Here is a 27,836-nt window from a genome sequence, read left to right as displayed (position 1 = left end):
TACTTTAGGGAGCCACTTCCACTGTTGGGTGTTTTATAAAATAAAAAACAATGGTACAGAAATTCTTGAATTTTCTATCCAAGTTTAGGTTTTCAAAAAGACCCAAATGTAGAAATTGGCCCAAAATCTTCAGCTGGACAGAAGAGCATGAGTAGCTGAAGTTGAGTTATTGGTGGGTATTGACAGCAGGAAAGCTGAAGCCATAGCAACAAGAGGCAGCCCTCTTGACAGATCCAAAGAGCGTGCACTGTTCCAAGACCCACAATTATTTATTTTACTCTCATCCCTGGTGGGAGATTGGTTACTATAACAAGCGCAGCTCATAATTATGTTGCAATCCCCAGACAGCTCACAACTGGCAGGTATACAAGAGCGACCTTGTTAAATGTTCCAATTCATATACATTTTTACAAAAACTTTAACCATTCATGAGCCAGTGATTGAACCATTTATAAACAGCAATTTAGGACTCTCTATACATCCTTTGAGAGCACAAGCCACATGTGGTCAAAATGTCTAGAAGTTTTAGACGTGTTCAAGAATCCTAGATTAACTTTCACATTTAATACACCAACAGATACAGGTATAAATAACGACAACAGTAAGTTTTGTCAGAAATTTTATTGATTTTTTAGAAACTGAAGCAGCTCACTTTCCAGGGAGAATGATTCCATCATACTAGGAGAAAAAAAAAAAAAAAGTTAGAATTGAGAAACAGTTAATACAATTGCAATGATTTAAATTGTGACTACTTCAGAGGTTTTCATAACTCTTACCCATTAGACATTGAAAAGAAAACCAGATATGAAAAAACTAGGGCTTCCATTGCTCACCAACCTATGCTAATCACTTGGCTATAAGATTGATCAAGCTATTTGATGAGTTTCTGTGTTCAGCAGGAATTAAAGTCAGTAGCCCTTCTCTAAATTGCTCCAAGCAGACAGATGACTATACTGGAGCAAGGCAAGCATGACAGCCAGGCATATGGCATTTTGGTATTGATATTGCAATAGGCTCATGTCAAGTTGGTTTTAGGAGCCTAATCTGAAGCAGTGCTAAAGTTTTCTGAAAGCATGCCATCAGCTTGTTTAAAACGACAGCCAGTAGTACGTCCACCAAGCTGGAGCTAAAGGTTACTTTAAAAAGGTTTGAATAGAGAACCTCAAGGCCTTGCAAATGTTTAGAAAAGGTTTTGCAAAAGTGTGCAGTATACAGTGCTAAAATATAAAAGCTGTATGTGCAAGGCCCAGCATGTTAAGAGCAGTATGTTCACAGTAGTCGGTCTATTGGTGTTGCCCACCAACAAGTTTTGGGAGAGTAAAATTTACTCTTCCGAATAGTCTGAGCTGCCGTGTGCAGTTGTCACAAATGCTGGCTCTATACTTGAGAACCGAGCGTTTACAAAACGCTGATCACTCACTGGTCTTCTCCCTACAGAGAGCAGCAACTTTCATTCAGGATGCCCCAGATTTTTCTCCTGTGCTCACTGGAGGGATGGGGAGGGGGCAGGCACATCTGGCTCTGGCTCCAGAGAGGCAGAGTAAGCTGTCAATCAGGCAGCAGGGTGGAACTTGACAATATAGTCAGGATCTTTCCCGGCTGCAGCATGGCTGTGCACTGTCAGCATATAGCAGGCAATAATCCACTATATGCAGAGTTTGGGTCACAGGAGTACCCAAGTAGGCTCCTCTGACAAGTCAGAAAAGAAAAAACCTTTTGGTAGAGGACTGCTGACCCACAGCGTGAATTTCAGCCAGTTCCCAATTCACTTTATGTATGGATAGCATAAAAAAAAAAATTAACACCACACATAGAAGTGGTCAGATTACTGTAGTGATTAAAAGCTACAGGGGGATCCGCCTAAGGGTGAAAACCTATCCAGGACCACCATCTATGGACATTCTATGGCAATTACGGATAGACCGTACACAACATATGAATGAGGCAATATAAAACCAATGTGGTTAACAAAAGCAACACTAAACTGGTGGACAGTCAACAACCTTGGCTCCAATATCCAAATTGAAAAGAGACTTTGAAGAAACCAAAGCTTAGCCAGTTTGCTTTGACAATCACTCCCAACTTGGCATACTAGTACCTGGGCAGTGATTTAGAGTGTACATTTAGGTTCACTGCTCCGAATTAAAAGAGCAGTGTCAAGAAATGGCCGATTACTCCAGATCCTGATCTCACACACGTGTTTGCATCATATATTCCTTCTAAAGCCTCTGACCAATGACATCACAAGATCCTTACTAGCCAAGCTGGATGACTTTTTGCAACCATTTCCAGATCCTGACAATGTTAATGTTTTGCCCAACAAGTAGCACTGCCAGCCTCTATGATCACCCTCAAACATATACTAGATAGCCACAACACTGTATGAAGCAAGAAATCTGAACTCTGCCACAGCTAAAGCAAAACCAGCCATGATGTCCATGACACCAATGTCAGCCACAAGAGTTCTAAAAAGGCAGCAAAATATGACCTTTGAGTGCTATGAGAATCATGCCAAGCTTTTTAGCACCATGCAGAAAAGTGTTTGGCAAAGTTGTAAATGCACATATCGCTAACATTTTCATGTGTGCAAAGTGTACTGCCATTAATGCAGTATTTCGATTGTGAGAAGCTTTCAGAATATCCACCTTAGGAACCACCTCTTGAAATCCACAAAAGCAGTTCCATCAATGCCTGTAGATTTCAGGGTTCATTCACACTTTAGTGAACCGTTATGATGGATTGATACACCCCATTCATTATGCCTGGGCTGCCAATACCACAGGCCCAAAAACAGGACCACTTCAGCAATGCTGCCATGCATTGTCATGGCTACTGTATAGTGCATGGGGGTGCCTTTCACAATAAATGGCCCTCAGAATTGTGAATGTCTAGCCTCCAAGAAAAGGCAAAGTTGAGATAACTAGTCCATGAGACCCTCTGACCATTATAATTGCCCTAAATCACACTTTTACATTACATAGATTTACACAAAATGTTCTTAAGAAAAAGGGGCAACACCCTTCATTGCACAAGACCTTCATACCAGAAGGGAGCTCCCCAACTCTAGTGCATGCATTGTTCTGGAAAAAGTCTCAATCAGCCCAGAGTTTGACAATTTTCTTTAGATAAAAGTAGGGCTGCAACAACTAATCGACATAATCGATTATTGAAAAAGTTGTCAACTTTTTCAATAATCGATTAATCGAACTTAATAATCGGCTAACTAATCGATTTTGAAAATAATAGTTAGCTGCAGCTCTAGATAAAAGCTGCAAACATTAGAATTGCATTTACATTGGGGAACATGCATGTGCTTTTAAAACTGAATACATGGTTTATCCATTTTAAGGCATAAATCAACACCAAATGACAATGTTCTCAGTGACTCATTTAAACTGACAGGTAAAATAAGCCCGTCTTGGCACAAGCTAGAATAACTTTCCTTTCATGGACACCAATTAGTCATATCTGACCAATTACTCTAGAAGGGGTACAAATTTGAGCTTTGTGCCGTGACCAGAGAGGCTATTGTATTGTAAATGAAATTTACAATTGGAAGAAAAACCAGATACATTTGCATATCATGAGTCAGACGTGAATCCATTTAAATCCAGAGTCAATGTATGTATTTACATTGTACAACTGAATTATATCTAAACGAGTGACAGCTACCAGTGTCAGGAATTTGGTGTGATCTTATGCGAATACACTCAGATTGTACATGTACAGCCTTGTGTACATCTTGCCCATTTAAAATCCATTTTCTCATTCATTCTTCAAGGCACAGCCACACATTGCTAGATCAAATTATACTAAATCAAGTAGAGACTATACAGTATAGTCTTGATCTACAAGATGGGTGGTCAGCTGCTACATCAGTCTAGCCTCAAATGGTGAATAACTCTGGCACCATGCACAATATGAAGCCCAATTATATCCCTTCTGTTTGCTAGGACAAGGAGACCACAGGGTGGACTCCAGCTCTTATATTGCTCTGCTCAAGGCAGCCGTGAGAGAAACAGGCAAGACAGTTCAAACCACCTGCAACGGCGCAAGGTTTCCCTGCCGCCGCCACCACACAACAGTGAGTAACGAACGGCAAGGTGGGAAAAAACCCCAACAGCCCGGTGGCTCCCGCGGGTACACACCTCAGACCGCCAGAGTCCCCCAGGAAGGCAGCTATAACCCCTGCTAGCTGGGAAAAACTCCACTGGAGTCACAAAAGGAGGATGGTTGCCCTCTTGAGAGAAACCTCAGGGCCAATTCACTCCTAAGGGTAGGACAGGATGGGGACTGCCCTAGGGATCTTACCCCGGTATCTCCAAGACCACTGGCCGCAAAGGGAGGAGATACCAGAGCAGCAGGCCCCTGCCACGTGCACACAGGCCTCAGAAACAAACAAAAAAACATAAATTTCTGCAGTGCTCCCATGCTCCTGTTAGGCCAAGGAAAAACAAAAATTGAGGTATGCTGGGGCAAGTGCCCTTTTATTTGGTGTATGTGATGTGTTTCCTGTTTCAGGTGGGAGGAGACCTCTCAGATGCTGTCCTGGAAGATTACTTGGGAAAATATGAGTGCCCAAGCAGTACCCTGGAAAAATCTACGCCGTCTCGAATGACTCTTGTGCCTACAGGCTCATATCTGTATCTCTACAGTGTGAGATACAAGGCACTGCTGCCTCTTAGTCTCACTAGATTTGAAATGAGATTTGTTGATGTCACTACTGTGCAGTTCCTTGTTCTCCTTGAAAGCAAAACCCTGCCTCTACAAAGATGGCTACTTTAACAGTGTGGAACAAGACATGCCAAGTCAATAACGAGGTAAAGATCTGCAGGGAGACCACAGGCAATACAGACAACTAGTTGGTCCCTCTACATGTTATTTTGGGCGCAGAGTTTTCACTTTCAAGTTATCACTTGAAATATCCCATACATCAGTTTGATACAAGCTTTTTCCTACTACACACCATTAAAGAAAAAAACAAAACAAACCTGTTTCCAGTGTTGCTGCAGATATTGCCAAGTGAGGTATACAATGTGCACAATACGACTACCCTTTATACAGTGCCCCATGGAAAGTGTTGACTTTTTCAACATATTTGAGCAAACATTAGCTCTCGATTCAAAGTGCATACAGATAAATCAGATACTTGAAGTGACAATATGTTCAGAGGCAAATTTTAATCTTGCCCTGTTGTGAGCAAGACTAGGCCTTACGGAACAATGTAAATCCTTAAAATCAAATGCAGGGTTGTTTGGACACATTAGACCCCTTGCTGGGCCAAAGACAGTATTGCAGAAGAACATCTTAACTGAAGCTTGATGGTGGAAACATTATGGGTTGAGATGACGGCTTGCTGGGCCCTGAAGCTGCAAAACCAAGTCAACTATGAATTCTAAATAGGGATGTCCCGATACGAATACTAGTATTTGTCCTGAAAATGCCCCCATAAAGGCTGATACTGGCCCTATACATTTTTCAGGAAGCTTGGCTGCCTGGGGTCCCGTGTGCTGGGGTCCTCAGGCAGCTCTTTTTTAGTGCCCGTCTTGCTGCCCCACACACCGGCATAGCCCTGGAGACCTGCACAAGCCCAGATCCCACCCATTCAGCCCTGGAAAGCCTGGCACCTGCCCACAGAGCCCTTGTGAGACCCGCACGCAGCCATGTATTTTTAGTCCTCAATAGCCAGTTGCCATTCTCTATTGCTGCATAGTTATGCAAAGAGTTACAGTTCATAATTAAAGAAACTGCCCTAAAATCATTAGTCTGTTTAAGACAAAAAAAGGTCACATGTCCCTTTAAGAAAAAAAGTATTGTTAATTTATATCTGTAAGTACTTGTAGGTATTGGGGACATCCCCAATTCTGAATCATAAAAGTATGCTTACCAACCAAGAATGAGAGGCCATCTGTCCAAATCTCAAAACAAAAATTGGTCTTTCAAACACGACAATGATTACACACTAGCAAATCCAAGGACTGGCTCAAAAAGAATTGAGGTTATGGACTGCCCTAGTCAAGCCCCGACTCAATTCCCATTAAAATGGACATATACAAAAGGAAACCTTAAACATCTTGAATGGATTTTTCATGAAGTGGTCAAAAATGCTACTTCGTTGACGCAAGTCTTGTGAAGGGAGCATGGAGTTCAACAAAATGCCGACTAGTAATTTCTGCTACAATGAGCAATACCAAATGTTGATGCCAAAGGGGTGCTTACAGTTTCCACAGTACACCATTACACCTAATATTTTAGTTGAATTATGATTTAAAAGGCAGTCATAGTCAAGTAGATTACATCTGTAGGCACTCTGAAGATTTACCGTTTGCTGCTTAAATATTTTTAAAGTCAACAATTTCCATGGAATGTACATTATAGCAAAGTTCCTTCTAGCATCCGTCATTCCTCCTCAAAGCCTGGTATCGGCATTATGGGTTTTCTAAAGTGAGCATAGCAGGAGACTAAGATTTGTACCAAAAATATATACAGGGCAGTTTAACATGCATTTAGGAAGAAGTCTACTATATGCTAATGTAACCTGTAACCTAAGTTCTGTAAACAGTTTTTCAGCAGAGAAGTGGTGTGAAGGAGCCTAGCACTCCATCTATTGGATAAAATCATATGTTCCATATAAACAGGCTTTTTTTTTTTTAAACCTCTAGTTTAGAACATTTGAGAACCTATAAAATATACCGACTATCACTTAAAACACACATATACATATATATAACTCCAAGATGATAATCCATTTACCTTCTGCTGGAACCAACGCATGGCCTCCTCTTTTCCAATCCGATGCTTTGCACCAATGACGCCAGTCTTGCGCTTTTTGTCAGCAATGCTAAAGCCTGGACGGCCAAGGACCTATAAGGTAGATTAAAATTGCTCAGAACTTTAGGGCTACAAAAATGAAGTACACAAACAAGCATATTGTATAAAAAGGGCAAGGACTAAAAAAGGACAAAGGGTGTATATTTCACAAACCTTAGGCAGCAAAATTCAACAAGTTTTAATGCAAAATACAATGACACCAACTACTAAATCAACCGACAGTTTGACAAAAAAAAAAAAGTATCCTGAAACAAAAGTCAAATGTACTTTTTCGGAGCATTGAAAAACAGTACATTGTGAAAGCTATACCAACATGGAAATGGAGCTTTTAAGCACATCAGATCATTCAGGTGTGAATGGGACAGTTATTGGGAAATTTGTCATGACCAAGTAAACTGGCTAGTGACCATTTTTGCTAGTCACTACCCATGCTAGGCCAACTTTACCAAAACCATGCTCTGGAAACTGGCCCAAAGAACATATACCAAACTGACATCTTAGAAATCACTCCCAAGTCAGATTACCTCATCTTCACAGACACAGCTCACAAGACCAGCCATTTCCTATGTTTCTCACATTGCATACGTCACCAAGATGGTCAGTTTTGTTTTTTCAACTTTAACCAGTTTAATTTTTCATACGCTCATAATCTGCATTTTTGCCTAATAAAATGAAACACCTGAAGCCTGTTAAAAGCGGTGCTGAAAACACAGCCGTTGGCCAACAGGTACAGTGCCGACACACCAATTCTGCTACATAGCATGGCTTCTTTTTGGTTGGGGAGAGCTTTATTGAAACGTCACAACTTTATTGAAATTACATTTCATTAGGTTGTATCTTCACAGGTGGTGTGCTGTAGTTGCACTGCATTGCACCACTTAGAAAAAAACTGCATGCCACACTTTTCAGGGCACACCAATGCAAAACAGTGTGAACTGAACTGATTGAAAACAAGGTAACTTGCCTTTGCTGTGCATTGTGGCTGCCCTGTAAACCTGCCAGTGCAGCCAAAACACTGGTTTGAAGGGGCCCTGGACAAATTGGACATGCCCAGAGTCCTTAACTGGTTAAGTATGTGAAGGTTCTCATTCCTCCAGGTCATGGTATATCTCTAAAAAATAAGTCAAGGCAACTGGACTTGCTGTATTTTTCTTGAAGTCGTTTCACTGGTTATCCAACCAGCTTTCTCAATTCAGAAAGCTGAATATTTAAAAAGCTGAATTCTGAATTGAGAAAGCTGGTTGGATGACCAGTGAAACAGTCAAGAAAAATACAGCAAGTCCAGTTGCCTTGACTTATTTTTTTACAGTTAACTGGTTAAGGCTTCACAAGTTAGACGTGCGTGTGTGCGTGTCTCTCCTAACAAGCTAGCTGCCAATATACTAATCAAAAGGGCCTCAAGGTTTTAGGTATAAAAACAAAACCCCAGAAATCAGAAATTCTAACTTCTGACCACTAGGCTTTGTTGGTTCCAGGTCAGTTATTTGATGCATTGAGGTTAGGGAAAGCCAGGCAACTACCATTTAAAGGTCAGCAATGGCAGCTTTGCCATTTTCCAAGTACAGGCTTACATTACTGATACAAAAATGCCTGCCAGCAAATATTCCAGAAACAAGTACTTTACCAGCGTCAGCAACTGGGAAATGTCTACTTTATTATATATGTAGCTCTATGCAACCCAACAGTACTGAAAACAGCATTTGACTTCAAAGGCCTTTGGTAAAGCCAACACATGTTCATATTTTGTTCACCCCTACTAGCAAACAATTTGTTGTTGAAGACCATAGTCCCCCTTGTATGGTGTTATACATACCACGTAGAAATCCAGCCCGTAGATTCCAATGCTTGGGTCATATTTAATCCCCAGATCAATGTGCTCCTGGATACCAAACCCAAAGTTTCCGGTTTCAGAGAAGTTATTCTTCCTCAGCTCATATTCTCTGACCTTTATACAAAAAGAAAGCCATCATTACAATTGTGTATTGGAAGAAAGACCATTTAAATGCCACACATTTTCCACCCGTGAATACCAATGCAAGCATGACCAATGATTAACAAAATGTCTTTACTCCTTAGTGACCAGTCAAGTTTGAAGAAAGTGAACACCTATCCGAATTGGTCATAGCAGCCTTGAAAGAATCTGTTCAGCATCACTAAGGAAGCCAACAGTCTTAGAACCAGTAATGTAACATGCAAGTCCAGACAATGGCCACTCCCAGCAACGAAGAAACATGCTGCTAGCAAGTATGATGTGCAGGGAACCAGATGTACCTACTCATACCTGTAACAGTTTAATTTTTACTTCTTTTTATTGTAATACCCAAATACTAAAAATAAAGAGGGACCAGAACCCCAAAGGGGAATAGATATCAGAGTTTATGAGAAACCACTGGCGATATAGGAGGTCTTTGGCATGACATACCAGTAACAGGGTAAGTAAATTAGGAGCATATCCACATACATTACACTATGACAATGATCCAAGGCTTGGTAAAGATGTAACATCAAGACTTAAGTGCTAGAATCTAGCAGGTCCAACCTAAACATAGGCAGCTGCACGAGTGTTAACAATGGAGCCCAGGCCTGTCAGATACTCAGGAAAGGTTGATTACCTAAAACCACTTTTATTGTGCTCAACATTTAATGCCAGACCATTCTGATCAGGCAAAGGTTTGGCACTTCCTGGTAAATTCCTTTGAATTCTTATGGGCCTGTGAGTAAGGCCACTGGCAATGAGCCAATAGGAATGCGTGTGTGATGCTCTAGCACTTAAAGACTAACTTTTGCTGCTTAGGTCCTCATCCACTCACCATGTCTGACTGTCACAGATCCTCCACCTCACCAGCAGTGGGTTATTTCTAAAAGCTGCAGCATTTACTCCTGTGAGTCCAGGACAGGGGACGAAGCCTTGATGGCCCAGGCTCACAGGAAGTTGGAGTCATTCAATCCAGAACAAGAGTTGCTCAGGATTGCCAACCATAGGAGAGTATGCATGGAGGAGCTACTTCGTTTTAGACTGTGGATACTTTAACTGCCCAAAATGGAACCCGACTGGAATACAGTTTTGACAGTTTTTTGGCATTCCAGTAGATCTAGAAAAACTAACAGCACTAAACCAACGATCTTGGTACCCCCTGAGAGCAAAGTCAGGCACCATACCTTCTACTGTTGCAGCTCTGACAGGCAAAGGCATCTGAACAAATTTAAAAAAAGCTGCACTAAAAGCAAAATATGCATTTTTCAAATGTTGAGCTATTACTCCGGTTTACCTTAAGTCCTTTCTCTAGAATTTCTTCTGCTTTGGCTCCTCGGACAGTACAGTGGACTGCAATTTTTTCATTTCTCCTGATTCCAAAAGATCTCACGGTGTAACGAGCTGCAGAACAAAAGGAAGGTCACACTGACACGCAAGTCAACGTAATTTCTTCGGCAAAAATCGAGCAAATAGAAAGTAGGTAGGTTAGGCCACCGCAACTACAAAATCAGTTGAACTAAGCCCTCTATTTGCGTTTGATAGATAGGCAGTGTCTTTTCCACACTTAACTGGAAAAAACCCCACACGTTAATTCTGGCCATACACCAAGTTCTCTTTAATTCAACCTACAGAACAAACAAAAAAACAGGATTCCTCCATCCACACTTGCACCCATTCATCAACAAATCTCACTGCAGCCATCATATTCTGACAACCGTATTCTGACACCGGCACCCCCGCAGTCAGAATACATGATTAGTGACTGCAGCAAACTGCCTAAAGCCAATATGTGGCTGAAAATTCACCTCAGCAGGGCCACCCACTGTAAATCAGTGATCAGCTAACAGTCTAAGTACAGCGAGCCTAAGTATCAGAACATTACAACGTAAAGATTAGCCTGAGTGAAACCTATTGTATATTCCCTGATCTCTAAATGATTGCAATATTATATTAGAGTTAAAGTGATGCAACTGATTTTGAATACTTTTGCACCATACAGATTTGTAGAGCATGCGCTCTCTCCAGGGGCTGTAGATTCTCTAGCTTTTACTCCAAGTACTGGACACCCCCTGCTTAATTGCAGAGAAAAAAAAAAAGTCTCATCTCAGGCAAGACCAATACCAGTGCACACTTACTGTGCAACACTGCTGAGGAAGCAGAGCTTTCTTATGTAATTCACAAGACTGAGTGCAGGACAAATGCCTTACCTTTGGAGAACACAGGTGTCTGCCCGGTGAGCTGCTCCAGCACTTTGGCCGCCCGGGTCAGTCTGTCACCACTCTCGCCAACACAGATATTGAGGCAGAGCTTGCGGATTCTCAGCTCGCGCATAGGGTTTTCTTTTTCTGATTTTTCCTAGAGAAGAGCAAATAAATCTCATAAAACCTTATAACTATGCTGCAGTGCCGTCCGTCCGTTTTTTTACTACGGGCGGACGGCAAGAGGTTAAAGATGGACGCATTTCTTCACCACACGAACGTCTATATGCACACTAGTGTGGCACAATTTGTCGCGCTGTCCATCCATACACCAGTGCTGTCGCCCACTCCACACTATAGTATTTATACCACCATGTTAATAGCATGCATTTTAGAACAATTTTTAACTCTGAACATTGGTGCAAGTGCTTTAGTTCACCATACGCAACCGGAAACTGTTGCACAGCACTTTAAAGTGACTTGGAGTGGCTGGTGCAACACATAGTACTTGTGTCCTGGAACTGTTGATTTGGGTATGCATATACACAATATATACACTACATAAAGGAGATGCTTCTTCCTCTGCAACTCTACCCTATATAGAAGAACGCCAGGAAATTGCATGAACCCTTGCAGTGCAGGGGCAGTGCTAGTTTGTATTAGTGCTAATAATAAATAATAATGTTATACTCCCCCCAAGCTGGCCAGGCTGCTCCCTCCAGCATTGGAATGTTTCTCAGTACAGATGTGGTGACTTAAAGGATCTTAGATCACTGCAGAGGGGGAGAGACATGGGAGGGACCGCTCTAAGAAGCCAGCTCAAGAGCTTCAGGTGAGTAACTTTTTTTTAACCTAGACACAAACTAGCACTTAACTCTTGCTGTAGGGGTAGCCCCACTGCAAGGGTTGATAAAAACAATTCCTAGAGTTCAAGTTACTGGGCACCTCAACAGGCTGCTCTATGCAAACAAGAAAGAAAAATCTAGAATCCAAACACCAAGCTCAAATTCAACACATTAAAACAGTTGTAAATAATAAAGCTGCAGTAACCCATACATACCAAAATAAAAACAAAGACAGGTAACCCTAGAGAGGAATCTACTGTATCCAGAACCACCAAATGACCTGAACAACATGCAGACATGTCTGGTCTAGTTCCAGTCACACATCTCATCTGTAGAGGGTACCAGTAGGGGCACAATACAGCACTCCATGACATCTGAAGCGTGTCCCCTGCAAACATGCACAGATTTTTTGCTATGACGGGCCTTTAAAATATCACTCGCATAACATACTCCTCAGTCTTGACTAAAAATACAATGTCCACAATACTCATCTTATCTATAAAGAACCTAGCCACATAAAGACCATACAAAGTTAACATATGTACGAAGTAAAAATAAAGAAGAAGAGCTAATGCACATAAGGCACACCTTTACTTTATTCCGAAATGCTACCCAATAAGGACAAACTATAGGCAGCTGAAGAGCAGAGCAGACGAATAGCGAACGGTACGATCTACAGTGTCATGTGTAGGGATGAGCTGTGAAATGTAGACATACAGGGCGATAGACACACTAGGCCCAGTCATCACTCCAACAACTTTCCTCATTCCCATCCACACAATAATGGGGCGCCTGAAGCCGGCAGTAGGTTAAAGAACAGTAAGCCAAAGCCGACTCGAGCTCCTTGATCACAGCAAAAGGATGGCAGCGGATTAAACCGGCCGGTATTCTCTGTTACCGCATTCACTCACCGCCATGTTGGGAGATGGGAAGAGATCGCGAGATTTCAGATTCTGCCTTATATACCGGGCAGTGACGTCACGGCGCGAAGTCGCTCTTCCTTTTAGCTTTCTATACCACGTGATGTGCGGAAGTTCATTAGCGTTAACAGGAAGCTGTAGGGCTGATGGGAGGATGGCATTGGCAAATTTTGGCATGATAACTAGACAGGTTCTCACCTTTCCTTGCTCTGGTGCCCGTTTACATGACTGCAACATGGCGCAGTGTGATTTTTAGAAAAGGTGCTTCTTTTGGTGCTGCATGAGAAAAGCATGTACTATACTTGCAGAGACCTGCTCCAGGGAGTGTGCAGTCGCCTATACATCCCTATGGGAGGACGCAGCTACATCTAGACCTGCATATCCGTGCGCATGCCCTTGTGAATGAGCCCCTTTAGTGCAGTGCAAAGCGTTTGTTTATGGATCTGAATGCAGGCATATTGTTTTCGATTGAGCCATGCACACAATTGTGTAAAAAAAATTTGCGTTTAGATCCGTAACATGAAATCGAAAAATCTGCCTCTGAGAACATGTATTTTATGTGCGTAAACCGGTAGATGCACATTTATGCATATACTTTATGTACGGGTAAACAAAGACCAAATTGGAAGATTTCAATGAAATCAAAGCAGGAGGAATGGATGGAGAATTTTAAACCCTTGCATGTGTAAAAGCAAGCATTTTACTTTATCATCACCTAGCAAAAAAGAAAATGAATATATGATCAGTAAAATCCGTACAGCCTGTGCATGAAATATAGCCAAACCTTTTTTTGGCATTAGTCCGCTTTTGAGTCACGGGAGTACATTTACTGATGTACTCTCCCCCTCACCGCTGGCCATCCGATATGACACCGCTCCCTCGTCCGCCCCCCCACTTCAGGGGTGGGGCGTAGGAGGGAGCGCTGTCAGGATGGCGGAGCGGTGAGAGAGGCCGAGCGTTGTCCAAGTATAGTTAAACAGCTGCCTGAAAACCTTTTTTTTGCCAAATCTAGCATCAGAAGAGGTAGAAACATCAATTTTATAAAACTTTGCAAAAGTCTGAACAGAAGACCAAGTTGCACTCTCGCAATTTTGAGTAACAGAAGCTTGATTTTGAAATGCCCAAGAAGTACTAATTTCCCTAGTACAATGAGCAGAAACAGGAACATAGGATTTTTGACTTACCTGTAAAATTATTTTCTTGGAGTATAGTACAGGACACAGGGCCAATCAGGACAGATGGGCTTTGGTGGTACCATCAGGTGACTTGGACACTGGCCAGAGCAGGCCGGAGCCTATATAAACCCTCCCCCTACACCAGATGCTTAGTTATATGAAAGCAGTAAGGCTGGGTCACACAGCTGTTCCACACTGCACACCTGTTCCACCACAGCACCCCCACACACCTGCTCCACACTGCACCCCCATACACCTATTCCACCACTGCACCCCTATCCACCACTGCCTCTCCACACAGCTGTTCCACACTGCACACCTGTTCCACCACAGCACCCCCACACACTTGCACACACTTACACCCCACACTGCACTGACAAACGCGCGTTTCCAAGGGCTACCTGGCTGTATCCCAATGTATACGCGCGAAAAATACGCCCCAAAGAAGCTCCTGTACTTCTTTGGGCGTAGGGCGTTTCCAGGGTCACGCCCCCTTCATCAGATACGGGCCTCCTCCATCCCATATGCATTATATAGCAACTAGTGGCCAATGGACTGGTGCGCCGGGACCTCATCGGCTCAAGCTGCAACAGCTGAGCCGATGAGGTCCTGAAATAGTATGCACAGTGCAGTTGTGCTCAAAAGTTTGCATACCCTTGAAGAATTGGTAATATACTGTATGTAACAATTTTAAAGAAAACATGAGTGACCACGCAAAACACATTTCTTTTATTTCTTATGGGATTCATATTCAACTGTAGGTCATAACAGAAGAGCACAATCATAAACAAAACATGGCATCAAATCAAAAAATTAAATGACCCCTGTTCAAAAATCTGCATACCCTTAGGTATGTATTGCCCCAATTAGCATCAATGACAGAGTGCAGTCTTTTGTAATAGTTGTCTACGAGCCCCCAAATTCTTGCAGTTCATATAGCTGCCCATTCATCTTGGAAAAATGCCTCTATGTCATGCAAAGTCTTTGGTCATCTTGCATGAACGGCACGTTTTAAATCTCCCCAGAGTGGCTCAATGATATTAAGGTCAGGAGACAGTGATGGCCACTCCAGAACCTTCACCTTTTTCTGCTGTAACCACTGAAGGGTCAACTTGTGCTAGAGTCATTGTCGGGCTGGAAAGTCCAAGAGCGTCTATTTTACCAAAAATATGGGTGATAAATGGGTGTGGTTACTGGGGGTGTGGTCACTAAAGGGTGTGGCCACTGAGGGGCGCTGTAAAGCTTTCTCGCACAGGGCGCCTAAAGACCTAAGGCCGGCCCTGGTCCCATGCAAGGCATTCGCACAGAAGAATGCAAATTGTCTGCAAATATTTTTTTAATAACATGCTTGGTGACCCTCTCCAAACATAGCACATATGGTTGTGACCATAAAGCTCTATTTTGGTCTCGTCACTCCAAATTACAGTGTGTCAGAGGCTATGAATGTGTCAAGGTGTTGTCAGGCATGTTGTAATTGGGCTTTTTTGTGGCATTGGCACAGTAAAGGCTTCTTTCTGGCAACTCGACTGTGCAGCTCATTTTTGTTCAAGTATCGTCGTATTGTTCTCCTTGAAACAACCACGCCGTCTTTTTCCAGAGCAGCCTGTATTTCTCCGGAAGTTACCTGTGGGTTTTTCTTCTGGCAGTTGTGGCTACAATCTTTCTTAGTCTACCTGACCTTGGCTTGGTATCAAGAGATCCCCGAATTGTCCACTTCTTAAGTGATTGAACAATACTGACTGCCTTTTTTTAAGGCTTTGGATATCTTTTTTTTTTTTATCCCTTTCCAGCTTTATAAAGTTCCATTACCTTGTTACGCAGGTCTCTTGCCAGTTCTTTTCTGCTCTCCATTGGTTCAGCATCTAACCTGCTCCGTGCATCCACATGATCGCTAACAAACTTATTGACTATTTATACACATACGCTAATTGCAATATAAAAAGTCACAAATGTGGGAAATTCACATTTAATTGTCATTTTAATCTGTGTGTCTGTGACAAGGCCAAACATTCCAGGGTACGTAAACTTAGGAACAGGGCCATTTGGGAGATTTCTGTTATCATTATGATTTAAAAAGGAGCCAAACAACTATTTGATAATAAATGATTTCATATAATCACTATCCTTAACCACTTGAAGTCCACGGTGTTATACCCCCTTCCCATCCAGGCCATTTTTCAGTATTCAGTGCTGCGGTACTTTGACATTTATTCCGTCATGCAACGCTGTACTGAAACAAATTTTATACCCTTTTTTGGGGACAGATAGAGCTTTCTTTTGGTGGTATTTATTCTCTGGGTTTGTTATTTTTTACTATATTAAAAAGGAGAACTATGAGGTGAGTGCTTTCCACTCACCTCATAGTTCTCCTTTAAAGTGACATTAAAGGAGAACTATGAGGTGAGTGGAAAGCCCTCACCTCATAGTTCTCCTTTAAAGTGACATTAAAGGAGAACTATGAGGTGAGTGGAAAGCCCTCACCTCATAGTTCTCCTTTAAAGTGACATTAAAGGAGAACTATGAGGTGAGTGGAAAGCCCTCACCTCATAGTTCTCCTTTAAAGTGACATTAAAGGAGAACTATGAGGTGAGTGGAAAGCCCTCACCTCATAGTTCTCCTTTAAAGTGACATTAAAGGAGAACTATGAGGTGAGTGGAAAGCCCTCACCTCATAGTTCTCCTTTAAAGTGACATTAAAGGAGAACTATGAGGTGAGTGGAAAGCCCTCACCTCATAGTTCTCCTTTAAAGTGACATTAAAGGAGAACTATGAGGTGAGTGGAAAGCCCTCACCTCATAGTTCTCCTTTAAAGTGACATTAAAGGAGAACTATGAGGTGAGTGGAAAGCCCTCACCTCATAGTTCTCCTTTAAAGTGACATTAAAGGAGAACTATGAGGTGAGTGGAAAGCCCTCACCTCATAGTTCTCCTTTAAAGTGACATTAAAGGAGAACTATGAGGTGAGTGGAAAGCCCTCACCTCATAGTTCTCCTTTAAAGTGACATTAAAGGAGAACTATGAGGTGAGTGGAAAGCCCTCACCTCATAGTTCTAGCCGACCTGTGACAATGAGACTGTCACAGGTCGGCTTAGAACTAGGAGGTGAGTGGAAATCACTCATGTCATAGTTCTCCTTTAACCCCCATAGTTCTCCTTTAATGTCACTTTAAACATTTGCAGCTATTTTTTGCAACTTAGTATCAACCACTGCAGAAGCAACATTTTGTTAAGTTACAACATATTTCCATGTATGTGTGCAAAAGGTATACTGACATCTAGTGACTGCACTGAGCATTGCAGCTAATCATCCCAATATACTGTTTAGTACGTCCCATACACTGTAAAAACATGATAAATACCTCATGAAAGAGTATGTCAATTCACCCCCAAAAAAAGTATGCAGTCATTGGCACCTGGCTGAGGCAGTCGGTATTTGCAGGGAATTGACATATTCCAGAACACATCGCTGGAATATAAATTCATCTATAAAAAAGGAGGATAGAGAGAATACCCCATCCTAGGGGCAGGGATGGGACCAAATAAAAAGTGTATTAATGTTATGGGTGCAAATTACTGCACCAATGTGCTTTTTTTCCAAGTGGAAATGACTATACATAAAATAAAGCCTAAATGAGAAATTCCACATGTTCTGAAGGCAACAGCATTTTAATGCACGTTTCTATGCACATTTTATGTGCATACAGCAATAAGCACGTTGAGCAGATTGTTGCTCATTGATGTTAATGACAAAATGCGCATAAAACAAAAACCACAACAAACAAGCGGTTAAGCGTTTCTTATTCAGTCAATGAGGCCAAAACGATTTTCCTGTGTTATGATGATTCAGTTATTTGAAAATAAGCCAGTGTTCAATTATTTCTGGTTAGCCAGGAGTGCTCTGGGTATGTCATTGCCTACAGAAACGGTCAAAAGCAACCATGCCATGGTTGATCTTTAAATATTAAAAAGAAAAAAAAAAACTATTCGCCTGGCTGTCGTAATGCTCTCTGGATTCAATGCTTTCTGACCAGGCTGCTGGAGCCGTGTTATTTGCATCATTTTAAATAGGGATGCACCGATACTAGTATTGGTATCGGTGCCGATACCAAGTATTTGGGTGAGTACTCGTACTCGCCCAAATGCTCCGATACCTAGCATGAGTACTTCCTGCATCAGTAAGCCAGGCTGCGCATCACTACACGCTGCCCGGTTTCCTGATTGGCCTGGAAACGGCTCCATGCTCTCTCGTGACTTGTGATGAGAGAGCATGGAGCCAACCTCCCGGCCAATCAGGAAACCGGGTAGCGTGCAATGACAGGCTGCCCGGCTTCCGATTGGTCAGGAAGCTAGCAAATCCGGAAGCCGTGTAAAGACGCAGCACCCGACATTCTGATTGGCCGTGAAGCCGGCATCATGCTCCCTCATCATCTCATGAATCATAATATTAAGAAAATGACCTTAAAGCATTAGTTTGTATTGCTTTAGAAAAAAGTGACCTGTTCCTTTAAGAGAAAGTATTGGTAATTGGTATCTGCGAGTACTTGAGCAAAAGTATCGGTACTCGGTCTTAAAAAAGTGGTATCGGTGCATCCCTAATTTTAAATAGCTGGCAATGGCTGTTAAGATACAAGCAATCCGGCTACTATACAGATGCTGGATTGTGTGTACCGAATACCGATCGGCCGAATGTACTGCCCCCACCACCAGCTTCCCTGGGCTCCACTGTCCCCCATGCAGGCGAGTGAGATCCGCAGGCTTCCAGCTACTTATCCCTCTGTATTACATCACTTCTGGTGTCAGTTTACATTATCTGGCTCTTAGAGCAAGAAGCAGATCTCTGCTCTCAGCTTTAGGGTCCTTTGCTGAAATTGTCAGTGGGGGGGGGATTTGTTGGAGAGCGTGTAAGAAATTTTTATATTACGTGCAAAAACAAAAAATTGTGCTACACATTGCCGCGAACATCGGGGTGAGAGCAATTCTAGAGCCACCGCTGTTAGCACTAAACTAATGAGTAAAAGCTTTTAAAGTGTCCCCCATGGGAAATTTTGGGTATTGAAGTTTTTGGGTGGATTCACACACTGGCAATTTTAAGGCTTGACACATTTGGTATCTATTTACCTGATGTGACCTAATCTTTTATATTTTACCAAAAAGTTGATTATATTCTGTTTCTGTGCACTAAATTTCATTTTAGTGTATTTTATCCTAAAAAAAACTGGTTTGATGAACATTTGTGCAAATGCTGTGCGACAAAATTGCAACTAGCATTTTTTTTTTTTAATTCTACAGGGCCTCCGCTTTCAGGGGGTTTGAAGCCAAAAATCCAGATTTATCATGTGTGCAAATCGTAATAAATTGCTCCAGACAGCAAGCCCTGGTGCCCAACCTGCAGCGCTTGAATACTTGTGTAGCCCTCAACTCCTGTAACCAGAGTAGAAACTGACCTGTAAAGAGGCTACAATGGCAACAATTGCAATAGCCTTATTCACTTGGGTATACTTCTTCCAGCAGCCCTTGACAAAAAAAATAGGCCCTTAATGCTGCAACATGCCCTGTGTTAGCCTCATTCACACTGGAATCGGCCCGCACGTACAGCTCCCGGGAAGGACAGGTGCTGTGTGTGATTAGTACACAGCCCCCGTCCTTTATGGGAGTACGTGGCCGTGGCCCCCCACCTTCACTCCACAAGAGCAGGTCTATAAGGGTGCACATTTCCTGGCTCGGACGCAGACAGGAACCATCCCCGTCAGCATACACTCACCCGCACGGATGTGCAAATGGCCGTTGTAGTCCCATAGAGAAGGACGGGGGCTGCGGTTCTAATCATACGCAGCACCTGTCCTTCCTGGGAGCTGTTCGGTATGGCCCTGCACGCAGCACAGAGCTGTATGTGTGGGCCAATTCCAGTGTGAATGAGGGCTTAAGGAGGCCCAACAGTCACCCAAGAACATGGCCCCAGTCTTACCATCCTCTGCAATATGTAGAGTGTCTAAACAGTCCACAAATATGGAATGCTAAAGACTGTCAATGTCAAGGAGTGTAGTTAGGACTACCCATTTCTTGAAAGCCCACCACTGACTATTTTAAAGACAAGCATCAGCTTCTCTATGGCATTATAACCTACTAATATTTTACAGCCAACACTGGAGGCGCTCATAAAAGCTGGAGCTGACAATTTGGAACAGTTGTCCATGGCAACTAGCTTCAATTCCAAACCCTAACTGAACATGCTGGAGAGAAGCTGATAGTTATGTCAACCAATCTTCTCTAGTTTTTCTGAATTCCCCACTATCAGCCATATGCCACCGTGAAAAGAATCTAGAATATGTATTACTCTGTACAGAAAGACCACAAATTATCATTTTTTTGCAATTTATTTAACAACTGCTTTTCAGCAAAAAATAACTTAGAAATGGTTTCTCTCCCGAATGGAAAATCACTTTTTGCCTGCTTTTATGGCAGATTTTGTCACTTTGCCTACAGCTGCCGCCTTCTTCTCTACAGCTTTAACGACACCAACAGCCACCGTCTGCCTCATGTCACGAACAGCAAAGCGACCTGTTAAAAGACCAATATTAGCCCTAGCTTGTCAGAAAGATATCCAAACAGCTTTTAGCACATTTGATACATAACCTAGGCCCTTATTCCTCTAATTGAAACTTGTGTCTTGCTCAACTGTTTTAAAGTGAAGAAATGCTTTATTTCATACCATAGGGATGATCATTTATACCAATTAGCACAAAATCCAGTCTACCTGAAAATAAGGTTACACCGGACACTTGCTTGGGGAACTGAACTAGTGGTGCAACAATAGCCATAGCAGACCACGTGGCTGCTATGGGTCCTAGTGTAGGAGGACCCCCATTAGGGGGCTAATAAAGAAAAGTAAACCGAGGTGTCCAGTGAAGCTGACTTCAGACCTCAGAATGGTGTAGTCACAGATCCTCTGCAGTAAGCAGCATAGATTTATTGCCCTCTTAAACTTCCGCTACAGACTGAAGCTAACCCTAAATGCAGTCAAATCCCAGTGTTCCACCTCTTAAAATATGCTACACAAAATTAGAACAAAGCTAGATTTTAAAGAAGTTTGTATTAGGGTTAAAGAGTAAGCATGTCAAAAGCATTGCTCATTTTATCAGAATATAAATGGTTGTTAGTGCTACTATAAACACTTATCCCTAGCACTGCTCCTTAGCATTGCACTATGCCAACAGCTCTCCTGCTGCTGGACCTTGATAAATGTCCATGACACAGCCAGTCGCTACAGAAACTTAGCCAGGGAGCCCAAGTTTTGTTATGGGGCCCCATGATGTGATCTAAACTGTTTATAGTAGGAAGCAGTTTTGTGAATCTTGTTTCAGAAGTAGAGCTTTACCATGGTAGTCAAGGCCTTAACCCACTTGTGAGATTCCAATTTTCAGGCTATGCACCAAGACACTTAAAGTATTAGCTACATACCAAGTGGAGGGTAGGCTTGGAAGGATTCCACACACATTGGCTTCCCAGGAACCATCTGAACAATGGCAGCATCACCAGACTTAAGATTTTTGGGGTTATCTTCCAGTTTCTTTCCTGATCTTCGATCAATCTTTTCCTTCAACTCAGCAAATTTGCAGGCTATGTGAGCTGTGTGGCAATCCAAGACTGGGGCATAGCCTGGATTGATCAATCCAGGGTGATTGAGTACGATAACCTGCAAAGTTTAAGCACATGTTGGAAAGCAGACAAAAGTCAAAGGGTTCCATTTTAGGTTTAGACAATTCAAAGCTACATCAAGTTACTTTAGCATCTGAACTATACCCATTTCTTAAGCTTTTTTTTAAAATTCAAAACTCAAGCAGCCACTGCTCTTAATCCTTGTCCCATGATCACACAGCCCCATCCCTCTTGTTGGTGCAGGCAAGAAAAGCATGCTGCAGCTTCATACCGGTTCTTGCAGAAACAATGGGGCACAAACAACTGTTATCACAAGCTGGACAATGTTTATTCCCAAAGTCAAAAACATGCTGTAAACCAATACTGGCTCCGCCAACTCTAAACACATTTCACCAAACGGCTTATTCATAAAGATGTCCGACGCAGCCATTTGTTGAAACATGTTAAGAGTTGGTGGAGCCAGTGTTAGTTTACAGCATGTTTTTGACTTCAGGAATAAACATTGTCCAGCAATTGTTTGTGAGAACCACCATTTTAATACAAGTTACTTTACTGACACTCACCAAGTCCCAACCCCCACTTCTGAGATATGGATGCTACCATAATTTATGATCTTTCTGAAAAAGGCTAGTTTCAGTAGGAAGGTCAGCATGATGGCCAGGCAATACCTGAAGTCACCAACCCCAGAAGTCTGCATATTTGTTTTGCACTAGTGATCCAAGTGTGATAAAGAGGGCCAATCAACTAGAATTTTAGGTCAGCAATGTAGTCTCCATGTCTTTAAAAGGGTAGCCTGTACTGAACAATAAGACCAGTGTGGACCTTTATGGAGAGGGGAAGTTAGCGGGCTTCCACTGCCAAACAAGCATAGCCAGAACTCCTAATTTGCAGGTCATCAACCTGGACAAAGTACTTATTAGATCAGCATTACAGCCAACTGGCACTTTCAGAAACCAATCAGCCCAAAATATACAAAGTTTCATAGATGTTTGTTACACATGAGTATTAAGCTACTTTTTTGGGGAGCAGAAACTTGGGCATATTGTATGTAATAAATTCAGACACTGTCACAGAAGTTACACTAACAGCCCCATGCAGTAACCTTTAGGGCTTGTTCACATCTCTAGACTAGAGCTGGATGCTTGCCTGCAAATGCAGCCATGTGCATTTTCAGTCCATCTTTAATCCAACTTGAGTTTCTAGTGTGCGTTATGGTGCATTCCAGAGCTTTTTTTTTTAGATGTTCTGGAACTGAGTGCAGTAGTGTTAACTAGCCTCACTTTACCACATGAATGAATGTGTTCTTGGACCAAACAAAAAATGTTCTGGTCGTGACATTGTGTGAATGAGCCCTTAAGGTACACATTTCTTATCAGGTAGATGTGTACTCTACTACCCAACCAGCAAGTGGAGTTTTAGGCCCTTACATTTTCCCTTCTACACAGGTCAATTAGATAACTCCGTAGCAAATTACACCTCATCTGACATGGGGCTATAAAACAATTCCCTGTAATAAATTGATTGTTGGCAAGCCAGGAAATAAAGGATCACAATATGCTCTGTGAATCTTGGCCACAAGCAACACTAGAACAGAAACGCAAGTGATGAGAACAAAGTCAACACGGCTTGAAGTCCTTCAACACAGGCTGTGCTCACTTGGAATATCTGGTTCATGCAGACTGAAAAAGCCTTCACAAATATCCTTAAGATATTTAAAAGGGAACACACCCTTGTGATCAGTCACTATCACTCCATTTGAAAAGACCAATTACCTGAGCAGTGAAAGATCCAGCCTCCATTGGAGGGTCATTCTTGCTATCACCAGCTACATTGCCTCTCCTAATGTCTTTTATAGAAATATTCTTGACATTAAATCCTACGTTGTCACCAGGTAAAGCCTCTGTTAAAGCCTCATGATGCATTTCCACAGACTTTACTTCTGTAGTCACATTTCCAGGAGCAAATGTCACAACCATGCCTGGCTTCAAGACACCAGTCTCCACTCTTCCAACTGGAACTGTGCCTATGCCTAAGAACAAAAACAAAAAAACTAGTTACAGTACATAGAGGCAGCAGTATATGAACCTAGTGATATTATTTAGGTTTTCTACTACACTTGCCTCCAATCTTGTACACATCTTGCAAAGGAAGGCGCAATGGTTTGTTTGAGGGTCGGCTGGGAGGAATGATAGAATCCAGAGCTTCAAGTAGAGTAACTCCATCGGCATTTCCCTCTTTTCTGGCAATCTTCCATCCTTTGAACCATGGCATCTGAAAGAACAGACAGGTCTCAAGCAAGAGCTAGTACCTATAGCTGCTCTAGATGTGCAAGCCAATTCAATTTAACACAAGGTATCCTGTTAAGATGGAACCCTGTTTTAGGCAGGCCCAAAGCAAAAAAAGGGTTAATGAGGGTTTGATCCTGGGACAAGGTTTTACCTGATTGGACAGGTCAAAAGGTTAGGTTAAGCTTGAATGGTGGTCCGAGTAGGAGGGTCTTCTCTTCAGAAGTTGGAGATGGTCGACAGGGAGTGAACTTGGGTATGGTTCCTGTATTCATGGTGTAAGATGGTGAACACTATTGGATATTTGGAGTGTATGCGGTCAGTTGGCGGTTGTCCCCGAGGTGGTGTTGCGGCTGGGGGGCCTAGCATGTTTTAGTACCGCCGGAGGGAACGGATCAAGGAAAGGTGTGGCCTTCAAACACCTGCAACTGTTTATGTAATTCTGATGGATCTTTAAAATTGTTTAGATAGTTATGTCTTATATCACATTTTTTAATAAAAAGGCTGCTAAGGCCATTTGAGTGTGGTCTGTTTATTCCTTACAGGGACAGGTGGTCTTAGTGGCTCACATTGGGGTAAAGAATGGGGACACACACACCTTTACAAAGTCTGCTGCATCACTATTCTAGTGAAATGCTGGCATTTAATTTGCAGATGAAGTGTCTACATCCAACTGACCTATGCTCTACAAATAACTGAAAGCCTTTTAATCCAGTAGCCATTACAAACACATTTCACCTTCTATCCACCAATGTATTTTTATTTATTTGATTTTTTTAAAAAGTGTATCAACAAGCTGCTGAAGCCAAGAAACCAACTTTAGAGACTGCTTAGAAGGGCCGATTTACAAATCATATGTAGCATTGCAGATTTGACAAGTCATAGGACCACCTACCTTACTGCTAGACTCCAACATGTTGTCTCCATGCCATCCAGAGATTGGCACAAATGCCACTGTAGCTGGGTTATACCCAATTTTCTTGATGTATGAACTAACTTCTTTGGTTATTTCTTCAAACCTTTTTGGACTGTATGGTGGCTCTGTGGAATCCATTTTGTTGACACCAATAATAAGCTGCTTGACTCCCAATGTGAAGGCAAGAAGGGCATGCTCCCTGGTCTGTCCATTCTTTGAGATACCAGCCTCAAACTCTCCCACACCAGCAGCTACAATAAGGACTGCACAGTCAGCCTATATGATGGAAAACATTAGAGGATTTACTGGAAGATACAGAGAAGCTTGAGAAATATGCATCTTAAATTGACAAAATACTTTAACACTTTAAGACTAGCTTTGGGCAATGCGTGAAGAAAAAATAAAAATAAAGTCAGGGGTTTAATTCAGCTACACAACCAGCTTGGTATTTTATAGATTTACCACATTTAAACCATCATAGGGTTCCAGGTGCAAATACCAACCCACATGCAAATTGTTCAAATCAGTTTTCCTCAACTACATCGCCACTTAAGTAGCAAGTTACTACTTGGGGGAGGCGACAACCTACCCAACCGGAATTGCAGTTTAACAGCCACAAAGGATTCCTTGCAAAGACTACAAGCACAGGGCCTTTTTACACACATGCACTTCAAAATGCAGGCAATTTTCACCTTCATTTGTAAAACTCAGTTATTTGGGCAGGTTTAGCACACATCAATTCTGAAGATTCCTGCATAAAACCCAAGCTAAAGATGCAGATTTAAGCCAATAAAGCATCTCTGTGAGGGGCACTTGGTCAAAGCAATTCATGTTAATTCTGGACACTGAAACATGCCAGGTGGGATTTAAGTGCATTTGTATACATTCCTTTGCAGCTAGAAAATAGGGCAAGCAGTATTTTTTGTGACTGCATCGGAACAGACTGCACTGGTGTGAATAGTGCACCAGAAATCCCATAGGAAAGCCGAAGGCATTTTGGCTGCAGCAGCCAAACTGACCAGACTGCATCTGGCATGAACTAGTCCTAAAGGATTGAGTTGCAGCAATCACACCTGCATCATAACCCTAATCAGGCAGCCTTCAAAATCAATGAACAAGGTAATCAATTTTAGGACACAGTTACCATTACCAATACCAATGTCGCCTTCCCAGCAGATTTAGTAATTTTGAGGAATACCTATGCTGAAAGAAACAGTGAGGCTGCCATTGCATTAAGGATTACTGAAATAAACCCAGAGGCTGCCATTGCCATCTAAAAATGCCATTTACCTGACTAGTGCTGATAAGACATCTCAAGTATTCATTCCCCTAGCATTATGATCGATTAGGGCTTCCGGTTTCCTTTGCTACATGTTTGTTCTAGGCCAGTAGCTGACATGAGTCAGTGGTTGTATTACAGCTAGGTAACTAGCATTGAGGAGATCAGCAACAGCAACCTCCTGGTTTCCTTTACCCATATGTAACATGCATTCAATTGAAGTGCAGAAAACACCCCGAGTAATTTATCAAAACAAGGAGCAGCTGCCCATGGCAACCAACAAAGCTTCTATCGTTTTCAAAGCCTAACTGAACAGACTAAAGAGCAGCTGATTAGTTACCACAAGCAGCTGCTCAAGATTCTGTCTGCTCCAGTTTTGATACATTTCTCTCATTAAAACCTTTTTTTTTTTTTTTTTTTTTTTTTTGTAAACAGACACTGGATTTCCTGAGTTACCATACTGACACATTTTGGGCCAGAGAAAGCACTATCATCCCAGTATGAAAGCATCAGGCATACCACACACAGTTTAATACACCCCAATTTAGAGCGCAAAAAGCCATTTACCTGGGAGGTGCCAGTGATCATGTTCTTGATAAAGTCACGATGGCCAGGAGCATCAATAATGGTGATGTAATATTTGCCAGTCTCAAACTTCCACAGGGAGATATCAATAGTAATACCACGTTCACGCTCAGCCTTCAGCTTGTCCAGCACCCAGGCATACTTGAAGGAGCCTTTGCCCATCTAAAAGGACAGAACATAAAAGCCGGTTGATAGTTCCAGCCTAAGAGGCGATATCTGCTGGTCTTATCCTTATGAACCACTAACAATACTCATGTACACTTACCTCCGCCGCTTCCTTCTCAAACTTTTCAATGGTTCGTTTATCAATGCCACCGCATTTGTAAATCAAGTGCCCAGTGGTGGTGGATTTCCCAGAATCTACATGGCCAATGACCACAATGTTAATATGGATCTTTTCCTTTCCCATTCTGAAAGTGCAGCAATACCACAAGAGGTTTCCAAGCAGATAGAAGGATCAAGCTAAGATGCACCTGAGATTTAAAGGTCCACGAGTGGGCGGGTCTGAGAGCAGCCAATCAGAGGCACCGCATACTGAAAATGCTTCGCTGTGATTGGCTAAGAATTTGTAGGTGAGAATGAGCACACCTGACAGAGGTACTTGTGCTTTTCTATGGGATCTGTGTAGGAATTGCTCATGTCAGCTATATCATACAGGAATAGTACTGCAGACATCTGTAGGTGTTTTGATCTTGGAAGCAGCGATATTGAATAATACCAAACGAATAAATAAAAATAAGTTTAATCATTAATGTGCTCATACATTATGCAGCACTTTTTGTAACTGTATAAATTGCATCAGTATGATTAAAATAAATGATTACTGTTGTGTTTTAATGTAAATTAGTATCCAACTGTGATCCCAGATAGCAAGCAATTGAGCTGCAAATTTGAAAATGACCTGCTAAACTATTGCTAGACTTGCTGGTTATATCAATGGGGTTACATCTGTGCCGCTATCGCAGGAAAAAGGTACATGTACCTTTTTTTGCAATACACGACGCGCGGCTGTTTTAGCTGCGATCGTGTTCGGTTGCACTGGTTGAAACGTGCGCGACCTGACTGACGCGACTGGGGGCCATTAGAAAATAGTGCAATCGTTGGTGGTGGGCGACTTCGTGACCGCGTGGCAAACCACGCGGTATCGTGCACGATTGCTGCGCGATCACGGATC

The 27,836-nt window shown here is 42.2% G+C and overlaps 2 protein-coding genes across 2 annotated transcripts; both read right to left on the bottom strand.

Moving 5' to 3' along the window:
* Positions 1 to 606: 606 nt before the first annotated feature.
* Positions 607 to 12,836, bottom strand: RPL11 (ribosomal protein L11). The gene is made up of 6 exons (XM_018564506.1): positions 12,761 to 12,836; positions 11,014 to 11,161; positions 10,101 to 10,207; positions 8,645 to 8,776; positions 6,754 to 6,864; positions 607 to 678 (listed from the first exon to the last, which is right to left on the bottom strand). Exons 1-6 carry the CDS (start codon positions 12,764 to 12,766, stop codon positions 649 to 651), a joined length of 534 nt encoding a protein of 177 aa, XP_018420008.1. The 5' UTR covers positions 12,767 to 12,836; the 3' UTR covers positions 607 to 648.
* A 7,464-nt stretch (positions 12,837 to 20,300) lies between these two features.
* On the bottom strand, positions 20,301 to 27,092 carry LOC108793533 (elongation factor 1-alpha, oocyte form). Its single transcript, XM_018564507.1, has 7 exons — positions 26,928 to 27,092; positions 26,645 to 26,824; positions 24,778 to 25,074; positions 23,718 to 23,868; positions 23,370 to 23,626; positions 21,400 to 21,634; positions 20,301 to 20,499 (listed from the first exon to the last, which is right to left on the bottom strand). The coding sequence occupies exons 1-7, from the start codon at positions 27,069 to 27,071 to the stop codon at positions 20,378 to 20,380; spliced, it is 1,386 nt and encodes a 461-aa protein (XP_018420009.1). The 5' UTR covers positions 27,072 to 27,092; the 3' UTR covers positions 20,301 to 20,377.
* Positions 27,093 to 27,836: the final 744 nt, after the last annotated feature.

The sequence above is a fragment of the Nanorana parkeri genome, unplaced genomic scaffold (genome assembly GCF_000935625.1).
Source record: "Nanorana parkeri isolate BGI_ZX_2015 unplaced genomic scaffold, ASM93562v1 scaffold757, whole genome shotgun sequence".
NCBI classification, from domain to species: Eukaryota; Metazoa; Chordata; class Amphibia; order Anura; family Dicroglossidae; genus Nanorana; species Nanorana parkeri.
The sequence above is the reverse complement of the archived record's forward strand: the minus strand, read 5'-3'. Positions and strand labels throughout refer to the sequence as shown.

Excerpts from the sequence above, each read along its gene's own strand:
- RPL11 (XM_018564506.1), bottom strand. Across the intron at positions 10,208-11,013 it reads GACACCTGTGTTCTCCAAAG|CTCGTTACACCGTGAGATCT; the intron begins GTAAGGCATTTG and ends TTTGTTCTGCAG. Across the intron at positions 6,865-8,644 it reads ACGGGCTGGATTTCTACGTG|GTCCTTGGCCGTCCAGGCTT; the intron begins GTATGTATAACA and ends TCTACCTTATAG.
- LOC108793533 (XM_018564507.1), bottom strand. The coding sequence starts at position 27,071 with ATGGGAAAGGAAAAGATCCATATTAACATTGTGGTCATTGGCCATGTA. Across the intron at positions 25,075-26,644 it reads TGATCACTGGCACCTCCCAG|GCTGACTGTGCAGTCCTTAT; the intron begins GTAAATGGCTTT and ends TCCATCATATAG. Across the intron at positions 23,627-23,717 it reads AGATGTGTACAAGATTGGAG|GCATAGGCACAGTTCCAGTT; the intron begins GCAAGTGTAGTA and ends TTTTGTTCTTAG.